This window comes from Schistocerca nitens, chromosome 4 (genome assembly GCF_023898315.1).
Source record: "Schistocerca nitens isolate TAMUIC-IGC-003100 chromosome 4, iqSchNite1.1, whole genome shotgun sequence".
Lineage (NCBI taxonomy): Eukaryota > Metazoa > Arthropoda > Insecta > Orthoptera > Acrididae > Schistocerca > Schistocerca nitens.
In genome coordinates, this window is record NC_064617.1 from 337,915,788 (window position 1) to 337,933,066 (window position 17,279).

At 36.5% G+C, this 17,279-nt stretch overlaps 1 protein-coding gene across 1 annotated transcript in view; it reads right to left on the reverse strand.

The window, feature by feature from the left end:
* Window positions 1-1,072: 1,072 nt before the first annotated feature.
* Window positions 1,073-17,279, reverse strand: part of LOC126251700 (ras-related protein M-Ras-like) — a 30,246-nt gene continuing 14,039 nt past the window's right edge. The window contains exons 3-5 of the mRNA XM_049952288.1: window positions 14,322-14,475; window positions 7,762-7,924; window positions 1,073-4,326 (exon numbers count right to left, since the gene is read on the reverse strand). Of these exons, the coding sequence (XP_049808245.1) occupies window positions 4,237-4,326; window positions 7,762-7,924; window positions 14,322-14,475 (407 nt within the window). The 3' untranslated portion in view covers window positions 1,073-4,236. The remainder of the gene's footprint in view (window positions 4,327-7,761; window positions 7,925-14,321; window positions 14,476-17,279) is intronic.

The window sequence follows — 17,279 nt, forward strand, 5'->3', positions numbered from 1 at the left end:
AGTCTCAAGGAACACTGTTTTCAAAGCTGGAGTTTCAGCCTCTTCCATATTCTGCTGCCTAAATGCTTTGTCTATGCTCTCCTCGTTTATCCTGGTGCTTCTTACTACAAATCTATCCATGTCTGTTTTAAGTGATACTACAATGAGACTTTCTACAATGAAAGGGAAACTTAAGATCCAGCACTATTTCATCTATTGCGGACAGTCTCTTACTTTCTTATAATATTTTTGACTCACTGGAATAAATTTCACTTTGTAATATTATAATACAAGTATCCACGGAAAGACAAGTGTTTACTGATATTCTTACATTATAAGTGCACCGGAAAATCAAGGAGCAGGGCTAAAGACAAATGCTGATGATGTGTAACTTCACAAATTCTTTTTGTTTTGTAAAATTGGTGCATGATGTCTCAGCTAATAAGCACTTAATGGCATGAAACATGACTTCTATTGCCATTCTACAATAAGCGCTCACAATACACATCTGGTTTCCATGCAATTAAAAGAACACAAAAACAAAGTATGGAGCTTCTCTCTGATACTTCTCATTCTTTTTTTTTTTTTTTTTTTTTTTTTGGTTGGTTAGCTCGATCATGTACTTTCACAAATGCATGTGGCAGTGATCTCATCGCTTGAGTAAGCATCTGTATCTTGCATTTAGGACTGCAGAATTCCCAAATGTGTGGGACCCACTCTGAATTTTGTGAGAGTACAGCTACCCACAATACCCATACTAACTGTTGGCCATTCAAGTGGGTTCTTCTCATTCTGGTGTCTGAGTAATCTGCCCCTCTTTTTGGATGTTCCCAATTTATCTCCCCCTCATTTCCAAGGAAGAACTATTAGTTCTGAAAGGTAGTTTAGAGTATGCACTTTCATATGTGTATATCAGCAGGATTGCATTTCTCCTGAAGAATTTCCCTTCTGATGCAAGAAATAATTCCATAATTTAAATCACCTATCTCAGTCAGATGGATACTTTGTGTGTTCACAGAGTCTTGCAACAATGTTAAAGGTTGTAGGTTTATGGTTACTTTCTACACAGAACAAAATGATGAACACTACCAACTTACACAAAAATTAACATTTATTTAAGCATAACAATATCAACAAAAAAGTTAATGAAAAAGGGAAACATCTTAGAATAAAATTTTGAAAAGTTACATTCAACTTATATATTCTTCAGCACTAAATACCAAGAATTGTGCACACAGAATATGGATTTGTAAGTTCTAATCTACAAGTTGTTGCCAGAAATTAATATATACCAAAAAGCACATATAAAATCCATATACTTCTACAACACACAGATATATTTATTTTTACACATTTTATATTACATATGAAAGTGTTTTAAAGCTTACTTACTTCAGTTTCTGAACAAAAATATAAATATTTTTCCTCATGTCTATATTAAATATAATTAAAATATGGCAGGTATGTCCCCAGAAAACATGCTATTTCATTTACCAATTCAGTAACATTAAAATATATTTTGAAGTTGTACATCTTTAGATATATATTTCCCTATTCCAAGCAACTCAGTTATTTCAATCGACTGCCATTGCTGTGTACATGAAAAACTGAGTTTTTGAAATTCAAACAAATTCAATGTGAGGAAAGTATTATTACATCATTTATTGTCACATGGAAAGAAAGCATTCTTCAAAATGTTAGCATCAAGAGCAAATATGTAATGATTACAAGACTGCCAGAGGAAAATGTCATCTCAACTGAAACAGCAGCATATCATTCATGCATTACAACACTCATATGGGAATGATGATCTGTCAACATTTTTTCGCACATGAAAAGCAAATTTAAGTACTCCTATATAAATTTTCCACAAAGTGAAACTATATTAAGCAACTACAAAAACAAGGTATCCAAGAAAAAGGATGACTCAAAATATCAGTTAATCAGCAATGTCCTCTCTGCATATAAATTATTAGGCTCAACACAGAAACTAAATTTTGAGTTAGTACTAAAAGAATCCTTATGTTTTATTGACCATCTAGAAAATGAGAGTTCTGTGTACTTTTAGGAAGAAAGTGCAATTAAAATAAGAAGTATATCATGCTCGTATTTGATTGCCTATCAGTCTGATACAATGAAATTTAAATTACATTGGTTTACAAATACATAAATGAAATACTGTAGTGGAAAAATTTACAGGTTACAACACTAGCAAAAAACTGACCATGAAATCTTCATACAGCCCAATATCACCTCTGTTGAGAAATTATAAGGCTGTCCATTCCATGCATGCACACACACGCACGCATAAAAGCGAACACATTGTTTTCGTGGTACAGAAATGTGATACACACAGAAGTATCAATATTTCTTTGAGAGTTATGCTACAATTTGTCCAACCAAAGTAAAGTGAAATAACTGCTACCACACACAGAATTATCAGAATTTTTAATCCTCACATGTGCTGATGAGTCCTGAGCTTAATGAAAGCGTAGCTATAAATTTAAAAAAATAAGAGGTGACACACAAAATTCTATCATTTTTAAAATGGGCTGAGATTATCATGAGACTAATTTTAACTTTGGATAAATAACCACGTACAGCTTCTGCAGTTACTGCTTTTAATCAGTTTAAGGAAAATAAGAATATGTATGGATTTAGAGGGGTTGCCCTATTTTACCTCTGTGATAAAGATAGGATACAGATTTCAAGTGAAAAAATCCAACAGTCCCATAAATGCGTAAGTTACTTATAATAATACCGCTAACAGAAATGGGTGTGTCTGTTGGAGGCTGCTTATAAGCAAAGAAAATTTATATTTCATCTCTGGCGCACAAATGGAGTATAAAGCGCATATATGTGTAAAAATACCAGTGTACATCACATGAGTCATAAGATCAACATCATCAATCCAGAAACTGTCAACACATACCAGCCCACTGCACTTACAAAACCCTGATGATATGGCCTTGGCATCATCAACATCAATGGTAAGGATTTTTCCAAATTGAAATTTTAATTATCTGCTTAGATGAGTTGTCTTTGTTGAAACTAAAATACTTGAAAGACATGTGGGCATCTCTTCTTCACATTTTTAATCATTAACTATTTTTCTTTTGTGTTCCAACTACTTAAACACTTTTAAGAAAAATTCTTAAAATAAATAATTATATAAAAATGATCAGTTATAGATCAATCAACAATGAAGTGCATTAAACAGAAATCCTAAAAAATTATTTATTATTATTATTTTAAGTAAAACATTTGAATAATTACAGAAACAACAATAATGTAAATTCACTAATAAACCTATTTGTCTATTATAATATATAAATGAAAATTGTCACTTTTATTGTAGGTGTACAATTTATCATATAACAGATAGCATCAATCTGCTAAATTAAACTTGCAATAAGTGTTTCCTTGCTTTTAAGATTTGTATGCTTCAAAATTAAAAATATTTCTTTGGATCAGAATCATAAAACTCACACCATGATAGTGGACTACAGAACACCTTTATTTTATACAGGAGACTTACTACATCACTCAATGTTAACAGCAGTCTCAAACACAAACATTAATGAATGGAATGCTAATTGATGATACAACTTCATTCTAATTTGTACATTTATGACATCTGAAAGAATACTTCACACTGAGTAAACAACCAGATAACTTGTGACACGTATATAAAAAGATACCCCATACAACATTTTCAGAGAAAAGCCTAACTATTAGCACAACAGTAATTAACACATCTGTTGACAATACAGCATTGAAAATGGAAGTGAGCATTATGTGTGCGTATAGCTGCAAATTTATGAATGATTTTGTGTGTATAAAATATAGTTATGCTCTGTAATAAAATCCAAGTAATTTTTGCTACATTCTGACAGAATATTTTTCTGTCCAATGCTTTTCAAGCAAATCATATTTAAAGGCAGTCTTATAATCAGAAAAATAACACATCAAACACATATAGAGTAAATTAATGCTAAGATTAGATGAATAGGCCTTTCAATGAATATACCCATGTATAACATTCATATATTGATAGTCTAACATTTGACACCAATTACTTCCTTCTTATTCCTACAATCTCAGAAGAAAATACTTTTGTTTCATCTATGTACCTTAAGTGTGCGTTTTCCAATGACCGTTTCCTTAAAAACATCATTTTGTAAAGAAGAATAAAAAAATTATCAGCAAAGTGGTGAGCATTTTCTCGCCTACTGTTTCAGTAGCCAAGTAAAGGACTTACAGCAAAACACACTTCATAGGGTGTCTTCTTTTCCTGCGATTCTTTTCAGTTTCTGCAGGTGGCTGATTGCGGATGATGCGTACAACCTATTAACATAGTGATTACCTCGTCATGAGATAAAATATCAAGTCTGAATCTCAAAAAAAGAAAACTATGTTTGTTTACGGTTGAAACATTAATAAATCTATGGTAAATGAAATGCCTGCCTCCCTTTATGTTTACAAATGTACATACTGCAACAATGCGACTGGAAGTAAAAAAATTATTGCACCTAGCACAAAATATCTAATGTCTGGTGGGATATTTTCTAATCACACATTGCCCTTCACAGCATAAGAGATTTCACTGTTACCTTGGCCTATTTATTTGTCAGACAACTCACTCAGTGAACATTACTCAAACTTAGTCAGAGTCTGCAACATCACCGACATCCAACACTCGTTGTCAATGAACTCAAACTACAGAAACTTAGTACGTAAAAATCTCGTTGTTTAATATTGTGATGCACAAAATCTCTTACTTGAATTTGCTTTCCCAATTATTCATTTACTGTGTTACGGTTTTACAAATCAAACATTTTTACTTTTGTACTACCTCTTGCTGATTAAGGGTAAGAAATTAATATCACTGGATTTCTACAAACAGATAGATTAGATTAGATTAATACTAGTTCCATGGATCATGAATACGATATTTCGTAATGATGTGGAACGAGTCGAATTTTCCAATACATGACATAATTAGGTTAATTTAACAACATACTTAAGTTAATATAACAACTTTATTTTATTGTTTTTTTGTTTTTCTTTATTTTTTTATTTATTTTTTTTTCTTAATTTATATCTAAAAATTCCTCTATGGAGTAGAAGGAGTTGTCATTCAGAAATTCTTTTAATTTCTTCTTAAATACTTGTTGGTTATCTGTCAGACTTTAGTGCCAGTATAATTCACTCCTTTCTGTGCCAAAGTTAGATTTAATCTTGAATAGTGAAGATCATCCTTTCTCCTAGTATTGTAGTTATGCACACTGCTATTACTTTTGAATTGGGTTTGGTTGTTAATAACAAATTTCATAAGAGAGTATATATACTGAGAAGCTACTGTGAATATCCCTAGATCCTTAAATAAATGTCTGCAGGATGATCTTGGGTGGACTCCAGCTATTATTCTGACTACACGCTTTTGTGCAATAAATACTTTATTCCTCAGTGATGAATTACCCCAAAATATGATGCCATATGAAAGCAATGAGTGAAAATAGGCGTAGTAAGCTAATTTACTAAGATGTTTATCACCAAAATTTGCAATGACCCTTATTGCATAAGTAGCTGAAAAACGTTTCAGCAGATCATCAATGTGTTTCTTCCAATTTAATCTCTCATCAATGGACACACCTAAAAATTTGCAATATTCTACCTTAGCTATATGCTTCTGATTAAGGTCTATATTTATTAATGGCGTCATACCATTCACTGTACGGAACTGTATGTACTGTGTCTTATCAAAATTCAGTGAGAGTCCGTTTACAAGGAACCACTTAGTAATTTTCTGAAAGACAGTATTGACAATTTCATCAGTTAATTCTTGTTTGTCAGGTGTGATTACTATACTTGTATCATCAGCAAAGAGAACTAACTTTGCCTCTTCATGAATATAGAATGGCAAGTCATTAATATATAATAAGAGCAACAAAGGACCCAAGACCGACCCTTGTGGAACCCCATTCTTGATAGTTCCCCAGTTTGAGGAATGTGCTGATCTTTGCATGTTACGAGAACTACTTATTTCTACTTTCTGCACTCTTCCAGTTAGGTACGAATTAAACCATTTGTGCACTGTCCCACTCATGCCACAATACTTGAGCTTGTCTAGCAGAATTTCATGATTTACACAATCAAAAGCCTTTGAGAGATCACAAAAAATCCCAATGGGTGGTGTTCGGTTATTCAGATCATTCAAAATTTGACTGGTGAAAGCATATATGGCATTTTCTGTTGAAAAACCTTTCTGGAAACCAAACTGACATTTTGTTAGTACTTCATTTTTACAGATATGTGAAGCTACTCTTGAATACATTACTTTCTCAAAAATTTTGGATAAAGCTGTTAGAAGGGAGATTGGACGGTAATTGTTGACATCAGATCTATCCCCCTTTTAATGCAAAGGTATAACAATAGCATATTTCAGTCTATCAGGGAAAATGCCCTGTTCCAGAGAGCTATTACACAGGTGGCTGAGAATCTTACTTATCTGTTGAGAACAAGCTTTTAGTATTTTGCTGGAAATGCCATCAATTCCATGTGAGTTTTTGCTTTTAAGCAAGTTTATTATTTTCCTAATTTCAGAGGGAGAAGTGGGTGAGATTTCAATTGTATCAAATTGCATAGGTATGGCCTCTTCCATTAACAGCCTAGCATCTTCTAATGAACACCTGGATCCTACTATATCCACAACATTTAGAAAATTATTATTAAAAATATTTTCAACTTCTGACTTTTTGTTCGTAAAGTTTTCATTCAATTTGATGGTAATACTGTCTTCCTCTACTCTTGGTTGACCTGTTTCTCTTTTAATAATATTCCAAATTGTTTTAATTTTATTATCAGAGTTGCTGATTTCAGACATGATACACATACTCCTGGATTTTTTAATAACTTTTCTTAATATAACACAGCAGTTTTTATAATTTTTGATAGTTTCTGGGTCACTACTCTTTCTTGCTGTCAGATACATTTCCCTTTTCCGGTTACAAGATATTTTTATACCCTTAGTAAGCCATGGTTTGTTACAAGGTTTCTTACAAGTATATTTAACTATTTTCTTGGGGAAGCAGTTTTCAAATACATTTACAAAAATGTCATGAAATAAATTATATTTTAAATTGGCATCAGGTTCACAGTACACCTCATCCCAGTCTAACTGCTGTAGGCTTTCCCTGAAATTTGCAATTGTTAAATCGTTGACTGAACTTACTACTTTGGAGGACTGTTTAGTATTGCTGAATGGAGCTATGTCATATATTGTAACTAGCTGTGCACCATGATCAGAAAGACCATTCGCAACAGGCAGAAGAATGAATAAGAAATGTAAATAAAGTAACAAATATTCTCTTTCCCAAAGGTAGTACCCTTACCTAAAGGTATTTACTCTGAAAGTAGGAGTAACTTTCAAAGTGGCAGTTACAGATGAAAAGACTAAGTTCAAGTTCCAAATGTAATGTAGTACCTGAAAGTTGCATTCTGATTTATTAACTAATTAAAATAGTTTGCTGTCCGTGTACTAACCAGTTTTTGAGTGTTTTCATAGCTCTACATTTATATATGGTGAGATACAAAGTTCTGCTAATAACCGGTAACCAATGTGATACAATCTCTCTATTACAAGTATAACAAACAAAAAAGGATGTAACTGACATTTTCTGCACAGTTTAATCACATCTCTTTTTCGGGTGCAAACGTCTATTAAACACTTGTATACAATATATATATATATGAATGTAAGAGCCAACAAAATCTACTAACCTCATGAAATGCAGCATCCACATTCAGTGGAGGATCTTTGGCACTAGTTTCAATATAAGGAATGCCCAACTTATGGGCCAGTTCACGACCAGCTTCTTCTGATACTTTTCGAAGATGTACAAGGTCTACTTTGTTCGCAACAAGGAGCATTGGATAAACATCCCTGCACAAAAAATTTCCCAAATTATTGACAAAAAAATTTAAAACTTTAAATTAACAATACCAATCTTTTTCCATCAAACTAAAAATTATAATTCTGTCTTACTAACCATTTCTTGCAGAAGAAAATTACATATATCCAAAAGGTAAGCAGCAGTTCTCTATTAAAAAGAGTGGCAGTATTGTATATCTGAATGATTTTGTACTTTCAAGATAACAACATTAAACCTGTTTCAACTTTGGCATGAGCAATCAGCCTCAGATTCGCAAGGACAATTTAATTACATCAAACAAAAGAATGAAATAAGCAGTCCAGATATCTCCACAAACATTCTGGGAATGTTTTATCTGAAACGGCTTAGGCATCAACAGTTCACTATTGGTGTACGAGGTGAAATACCATTAATGCTGCACTAATTTACATGTGTGGCAAACATTTAGGGAAAAGTTCAAGGACTGAGATCAACTTGTAAGCATTTGGTGCTGGTATTCACATTGACATGAATAAAACTAATGAAATTTTGCAGCAATATGACCACAAGAATCAGTGGAACGGTAAACTAGGAGGAGGACAGGAACTGTACAGTCACAGAATGAGGCAGTATAAACTTTTTCAGGGTTCCACAATTTGAATCTTTTAATTATGAACTCACTTTTAATGCCGTAAGGTATTTGATGAATGTAAGGGTAAGGCCATTCACAAGGCACTTGAGCCAGAGATGATTTTTTTATCACATAAAGCCTGCTGCAACAGGCATCACAATGCAACTAAATAGCATTCTCTCGACACTCTCAGTGACTTCAAAACTACACAAAATAAAGAATTGTTCTGAATACTCTACCTACAATTTTACAGCAAAGGGCAATGGGACAACATTTGTTCAAAAGTGACTTTGACTAATACTGTTATACTTCTGTTAATCATAAGATTTCTTTATTTGACCAACATCACTCCTAACAGAAACCCCACAGGATTTTTTTTAAACATGAAATTATCTGTACAATTTTGCTGGTACAAGGGGTTGTGAGTCATCAAACTAAGTTGGGAACATTATAAAACTGCATTAACCTCTTGCCATACTTCAACAAATTCAACTTGTGGAAAGAAATGCGGACCAAATGTAAACATCGCAAGCCATATTCTGTGAATGACAGGTGTGTGTGTGTGTGTGTGTGTGTGTGTGTGTGTGTGTGTGTGCGCGCGTGCGCGTACTATTTGTTTGTTTGTTATGGGTGCTCCATGTTCATGTATGTGTTTTGTGTGTTTGTGATGTGCGTGTGTGTTTGTATGATGGTTATGATCTGTGTGTGCTTAATGTCCTTTGCATCTTCGTTTTAAGTTTGTGACTCTGTTTGTCTTCACAACAGCTGTTTTATTATCATCTGTTGTTCCTTTTTGTAGTTGCCCTTAGAGTGTAGTTTTATTCAGTCTATGCAGCATGTCTCAGAAACCAGCTTGCTACTGTATTACTGTGTTGTTCAGTTCCTGTGTATGGCTGGGCTAGTGGTCATGGATTCTTTGTTTATACAATATCAGCGTTGATTGTTGTGTCCGTGTATTGTGAGATCAAGAATATTTAACTCTTTGTTACTTTCTGTTACTGTGGTAAATTCCATTTTTGGGTGAATTGTGTTCAGATCTTTGTGCAGTTGTTGGATATGACTGGAGGTTTCATATAGAAGGCATATGGCGACATTTACATAGTAGAGGCACTAGACTATTCTGTATCATTTGGTTCTTATTATGGTTTCAAATATATTTTCTCAATGTGATTAAGCAACATGTTAGCTATACATCCCCTGACTGGTGACCCTATAGGGAGCCCATCTTGTTGTGGGTACCAGTAGTTATCAGATGAAAAGTCAGAACCTATCCAAAAACTAATTTATTTGAAAGCAAACACAGACACAGAAGTGAGTTGGGCCTCTTCAGTTTTATTATATAGCTGCTTAATATTTACATGATTACAATGAGGTTTTTCAAAGAAAATATTTTTACATTTATAAACACAGAATCTTATTACTCACCCATTATTATTTGCCATAAAGCTTTTTAACAATCACAGTAACAAACCAACTACTTGCATGTAGCTAACAAAACATTTCAATCTAAGACTTTATGAGTATAGATATTCAAGCAATTTATAGAAAAAGGAGCTAATGAAGTAAACACCACTCACAGATTAAGCCTGTGGCCTGTGCCTACAACATAGCTGAGGAGCGATATATGATTGTGGGACATGTGATCAGCCTGTCACTAATCCCTCCAGTTGCTACTGCCAATAGATGAATCCTAATGATGTCGCTGCTTCTTTAGTCAAGTAGCTCCTCTTATGGCCCCACAAGGGCTGGGTGACCTCCCCAGCTCAGAAAAAGAATCTGAGGAGGTATCAGGAATTGAACCCACATCCTTCGACACTGAAGGCAACAACACTAAGTACTCGGTTACAGAGGTAGTCTGGAGCGGTTAATGAGGTATGTTTTTAATTTTATTTTGAATTGGTAGAAATTCCTAATTTCTTACTTTATATTAGCTGGGAACTTTTTAAAAATCTTACTACCAGAGTACGTAATTTCATTCTGAACACTTGACGAGTTGGATGGCTCTTTGAATATTTTTTTTTTTTTGGGGGGGGGGGGGGGGGAGGGAGAGAGAGAGAGAGAGAGAGAGAGAGAGAGAGAGAGAGAGAGAGAGACCAAACGGCAAGGTCAGCAGTCCCATGGCCTCAGATGGCAGAAATCAAGGGAGGAACAACAGTAACAGCACAGTCCAGTCAAGGGAAAGGGATAACATGCAAACAAAGAAAGAAAAAGGGACATCAGGGTAGCTGGAAGAGGAAAGAACAGGAGAGGGATAGGAGGACACGGGGAGAGTATTGGTGCCCAGAAATGCTATGTGTGGTGGGGCAACAGCACCACTACCGACCCATCCTGACACACACACACACACACACACACACACACACACACACACCGTATCATGATCATGATACAACTGGGACAACACCAGGGGAAGAAGATACAAAAAAAATGGGAAACAAAATAGCACAAAAGACCAGACAAAACATAAGGAAAAGGGAGGGGAAAGCCTGGCTGGTGTGGAGGCAAGGTCAAAGGTCTTCCAAACCATTGCCAATGCTAACTGAGGGACTCCCAATTCCAGAAGGAAATTACTTAAATGTGGGAGAACGAACCATTTTTGTGAAGAAAATTGAGGGCAGATGTAACCATGCAAGGGTCATCTGCTAACACCCAAGAAAAGAAAGGTGGGAGAGCACATTTAGTGCGAAGGACCAAAAGGCGGTGGCAGTCCAGCAAAATATGGATCACTATGAGGGGAGCCTCACAACTATAAAGAGGGGGCAGGAGGCAGATGGCCCACTGCAGAGTAAATAAAAACCTTAGGTCAACCTATTACGACCAATACGAAGACAGCAGAAGATGGTAGATTCCCACTGGAAGAGGCAGAGGGAAGAATACCTTGTAGTGGGAGTCTCCTTGATTGTGCAAAGTTTATTAGATGGGGGGGGGGGGGGGGGCTAGCCTCCCAAAAGTCAGCCCATGATTGAGTAAAAAAGGAATTTGATGTTGAGCCGCAAATCTGCCCTGGAGGTGTCACGAAGAATGGGGAGAGTAGGTGACCCCCCTCCCCTCCAGCCAGACAATCAGCAAGTTCAGTGCCTGGAATACCTACGTGACCAGGAATCCAAAGGAAATTGACCGAACAAGCAGCAGCAGCAGCAGCACCACCACCATCACTACCACCACCAGCACCACCACCACCACCACCACCACCACCACCACCACCAAGATCAGTGAGGAGGTTGTGGATGGCAGAGGCCAAGTGGTGGCAGGAAAAACTCCAAGCAATAGCCTGAAGGCCACTCATTGAGCCCATACACAACAAAACCCAGGTGAGTGAGGACTGTTTAATGAAGCAGAAGGCCCGATAGATGGCCATCAATTCCGCAGTAAACACCCCACAGGTACTGGGGAAGAGATGGTGTTCTGCACCAACAGAAGATGTGAAGGCATATCCCACATTATCGGCAGATTTAGAAGCATCAGTGAAAAAAACAATAGCATCACGAAACTCCTAAAAGAGCGTTCAGAATAAAACAACAGAACACCAATGAAGTGACTGAGGCTTTCAGAACCCGGAAAAGATCCATCCAAATCTTGGGCTGAGGAACCAACCAAAGGGTGGTGGTTGGGAGAGAACGTGGGGAAAAGAACAAGGAGGGGAGGTGGAAGCCACGGCAGAGAGAAACAAGGTGAAGCCCAACTGGCAGACCCACCCGAGGGCAGGCGATGGCCCAAAGCTGCGAAAAGAACAGAACAGAAGGACAGAGGAGGGAAAGAGAGGGTAGTGATAGTATAGGAAACCAGTAAGTGGGACCACCGAATTGGGAGAGATCCCAGCATCAACCAGAAAACTATCGACAGGGATAGTGCAAAAGGCACTGTGGCTAAATGTATACTACAAAAGTGAACCAGCGTCAAGTGCAGCAGCATGGAAGGGGCAGCTGATCCATAAAGTTGACAACCATAGTCCATACAAGACAGATCTAATGCCTTGTAAAGATGGAGAAGAGTTGAATGATCTGCACTCTAAGAGGTGTGGGCCTGGAAACGTAGAACATTGAGTTTACGAAAACAGCCAACATTCGGATGATGGATATGGGGCAACCAAGTAAGCTTGTTGTCAAAAAGAAGACAAAAGAAATGGAACTGGGGGACCACAGTCAGGCTTTAGGCGTCGACGTAGAACACCAAATCAGGCTGGACCACAGTACGAAGACAAATGCATCACATTCGAGTTAACAGAACAAAATTGAAAACTGCGTGAGAGTGCCCATATCGAAGAGCACTGAGTGGGAGCTAGCCCAAATACAGAAATCATCCAAATACAGAGCAGGGATGACCAACAGTCCAGCAGTCTCTGGCAGGGTCTCTCTCTCAAATGCCATAATAAAGGCACTGGTATCAGTCCAATTGTCCTTATAACCTTTCTGCACACACTGAACAACAAGTATGCCCCATCTTTCCAGATTGGCCTGGAGTTCTTGTTAATTTGAAGGATGAGGTCCCTACAAAAATGACCATATTCAGAGACTGGTGGGGAGTAAGACACCAGGACATCACCGAAATTATCACAAGCACGTAGAGCTGCAGACTGCGTGGCAGAAGAAATTTTGATCAACAGGGAACCTGACCACAAGACCACTTCGCCAAACTTGTCTTCGATATTCTCCAAAAAAAAGTAACTGCTTTGTGGTGGTGAATGTGTCCCTGTCCGTCCTATTATAGACCAGATAATGGGGAAAGTGTTTCATCCCAAGCTGGCAAGCCTGACCCTCCTCCTAGGATGTAGCCAGGGAAGAGAAGGCTACAGAGTCATAAGAAACAGCATGCAATGATCTGTTACCACTCACTTGGCGACAGAGGGCAGCCAGCCTACACCAACACTACACTCTCTCTCTCTCTCTCTCTCCATGATGGACAGGATTAATTTCTTCATTCATTTCAAAATGAGAAAGGAAATCAATTAACTACGCACAATGCAAAGCAAAGTGGAGTGCACAAAGTATTTGACAATGATTACTGCACAATTTCTTGCTGAAGTTGGCACCATCATAATGAGCTAGTTTAGGCCTGACCACCACCAGTATTTTATGCAACCACAGTTCACACCTGAAACACAACATTTAAGGCCTGCATAATACAAACTTTGGCTGGGAGACAAGCATATCCATGTCATGTCTTTAAGATACCACATCTGAAGTCAGAGTCCCACACTGCCTTATGTGGAATGTATTTTACAGATACCATTTAACCATCCACTGTCTGACGTGGCAACAGAATGTAACTTATCAATGTACTGATTTGTCCCTGCATTTTAGCACAGGTGTGCTCTTTAATTTTTAAATGCATTTTACACACAGTATCTTCTCCATACAGCTGCAATACAGCAACAGTAAATGAAAATGATAGTTTTTTATATATATTTATACATGGAAAATAAAGCTATTTCAAACTCTATATGATAAAATAGTTCATCTGATATGAGTTGATATTTTTGCATTTTGAGACAGAATTCAAATCTACTTTCGCATTTATTGCAAATGAAAATTTTTCAGGTTCCTAGGAATAGGATTCATTTTAATCATTCAAGTTTTGATAGTCATTTTAAATATTTAGCATCTCAAAACCACTCTAGGAAGAATGATGCAACAATTTTTCTTTTTTAACTGTTTCAATGTGATGATCAAATTCAGTTCAGTTCAGCATCAATATGGAACTGAGCTTATTCTCCTCAGTTTCCTGCGATAAATTATTCATTTAAGTATTGTTTTTTGTTATTCCTAAACAGTATTGTCAATCAATTAACTTTCACTCACCTATCCTTCACTCTGAGAATTTGTGTATGGAAATTTATTATATTTTCATAACTTTGTTTATCTGTGACAGAGTACATTAGGAGGAATCCGTCACCCTTTCTCATGTACTGTTCTCTCATGGCACTGAACTCTTCTTGGCCTGCAGTATCTAGAACTGATAAAAAGCGATAGATTGTTAATGCTTTACAATGATTGAAAAATTGAAACACGATACGCCTTAGGTGAAATGTTAAGAAAGTTTTAATATACAGACTAAGAAAGGAAAGCAGTATTCTGTGTCAAATGATAAAGTATATTGTTCTTGTTATTGCCACAGAAACATTTGCGTACAAAAAATTACCTTACTTATCAACAGACATGCAGTACAATGCAATCTAGTCAAGGATGCTCTTACATGAAAGTACACATTGTCATTATTATTGCTAAGGTGTATATCTGTATGTGGGTTATTACTTGTTGATTGCATCTGAGAGGCTTCTGCATTGCAGAGGATAGCAACACAACTGGGAGCAGTTGCCAAGTGTGTTGCAAAAAATACAGGCCTCACACTGGAATTCAAGTAATCACTGAACACTTTCCCAGAGACTTACAATCACCACAGAACTATGTAGAAATCCTTTCTGAACACTACAAAACATTGTTACATTATTTAATTAGTGAGCATGGGCTGTTGGTCATTGCAGACCAAGTGTGCATGTATGAAAGGTTGATCTAAAAAAGAAGCAATGTAATAAACACTGTCTTAATGACTGTTAATCAAGATTAATTATTAATAACACACTAATAACTAATGGTATGGAAAAGTAAAGAACAAAGAGAATTAGCTACACACAAACTCTGCACAGGAGAAGTAGTTCATAACATTCAGAAAGATACTGGAATCATCCAAATCACTGCAATACAAAAGAAAGCAGGAGGATTTTTCAAAAGAAAAACAAAATGTTAATATAAGAACATTTGAAAGTTAATATGCAACTTACATTTGGCTAAGCATAGTAGTTGAACAAACTAATAAAGAACCAAGAGAGGAATGTGGAAAGCTGAAAATTGTTAATAGAGCCACAGAGGGATATAAATCAAGGTAATGAAATGAACTGCTTTTTATTTTTATTTATTTATTGTGACTATTTACTAACGAAAAGCCCACTACATAAGGTTGGTACATAACATTCTCGATATATCAGTATGCATTGAACAGTATTAAACAACAAATTTGTGATATAGATAGAATGGAGGAAAGAAAATACTCTGAAGTTACTGACATTTTAGTTTCACTGCTTTTCAAGGTCCACTTCGCAGCTGAAGCACAAGTAAAGCATTCCACATGGCATTTGCTGTTAAATACATATGCCTAATGAGATTAGGCAATCTTATGTCAAGACCTATCGGAACAGTATAGAGTGCACAGCATGTTGTGTTCCTTGCATTTACTGCTGGTTGTGCTCTTCCCAGGTTATCAGTGAAGTGTTAGTGGGGCCATCATGTTCCAGACTGATAATTGTCACATAATAAACATACCTTAATACTCCTGTGGTATTTCTTATGACATTAACAGAAAACAGCTAAGGAGCACACAATGATCAAGGTTACCACCATGCAGAGCACATAGTTTGCCTTATCAACACTGGAAGACTAAGAAGTTTTTTTGGGAGGAGAGGGGTGGGGGAGGAGGGGGGGGTGAGAGAGAAAGAGAAAGAGAAAAAGAGAGAGAGAGAGAGAGAGAGAGAGAGAGAGAGAGAGAGAGAGAGAGAGAGAGATCAGTGAAGTGCTTTGGTTGTGGATGGTCAGGTCACTATACAAGTGAGTGTAACAAATCTTGAGGGAGTGTTTGGCAATAAAGGCCTCATGTATATTCTGCAAAAACACAAATCATCCAACTAAACACGTTACTACAAAGAACAACACCAGAAGATAGCACAAAAAATAGTTTTTCTTTCAGAATACTTGTAACAGAAAAGCAAGAAAGGCAGATTGATAACATAGATACCGAGTTTGCTGTGGGCATAGGAACTAATGAGCACATGTCGCATGAAACAGAAATTACGCCCAACGTGATGAGCTGTGAAAGTCCAAAAATTATGACTGCAAATAGAAATTTTATGTGAAGCTGATTCCCAAAGTATGTTATTGACCAACACGTCACGTGTCTCTGAACTATCAAGACATTTGTTGTGACTAAATGCCATTACTGAAAAAGGGGGAGAGGCAATATTTGACAAGAAAAAGGTGAATATTGTGAAAGATGGAGGCAAATCAGAACTGCAGATCACTGGCATCAAAAGTGACTGTAAAAAATACGACACAAAACAAGAAAACCCTTGGGTGGCACAAAAAACTAGTATATCTGAATTTCAGTTATCTGAAGAAAATACCAGAACTCTGTGATGGTATGGACAAAATTGCGTTACAAGAGAACATGCCTTCTTGTGAAACATGGATAATGGCACAGCAAGTACGAAAACTATTCAACACTGTACAGCACAGAGCAACAAGACTTCTTGTGGTTATTCACACAGATCAATGTGGTAAGATAAGCACCCCAACTTAATAACTATTATTTTTTAACATCTCTCTATGATTACACATTTCTTGAAAGTGCACAATTTTCACACAAAAGATGAAACGGAAGACCCTATCAAGGAATATGTAAAGGAAAGTCAAGATCAAGGCAGAAAAAAATAAGATGTGACAAAGGATGAGAGAACAAAAGTGCTGACTTCAATGTATAGTGATTGACTACACAATTAAAGAATCTCCTCAACTGAATGGTAAGGCAGAAAGAATAAATCTTACTATCGTGAGCAAAGAGCCATGTTATTTGATTCAAAAGTTGAAAGGAAAATGTGGGACTATGCAGTCTTGACTGCAGATTATCTCATGGACAGAAGTCCTAATACAGCAGTTGATGCGACTCTCGGTTGTTGTATGAAAGAAGAACAAATTTGTCAAGATTGGTGT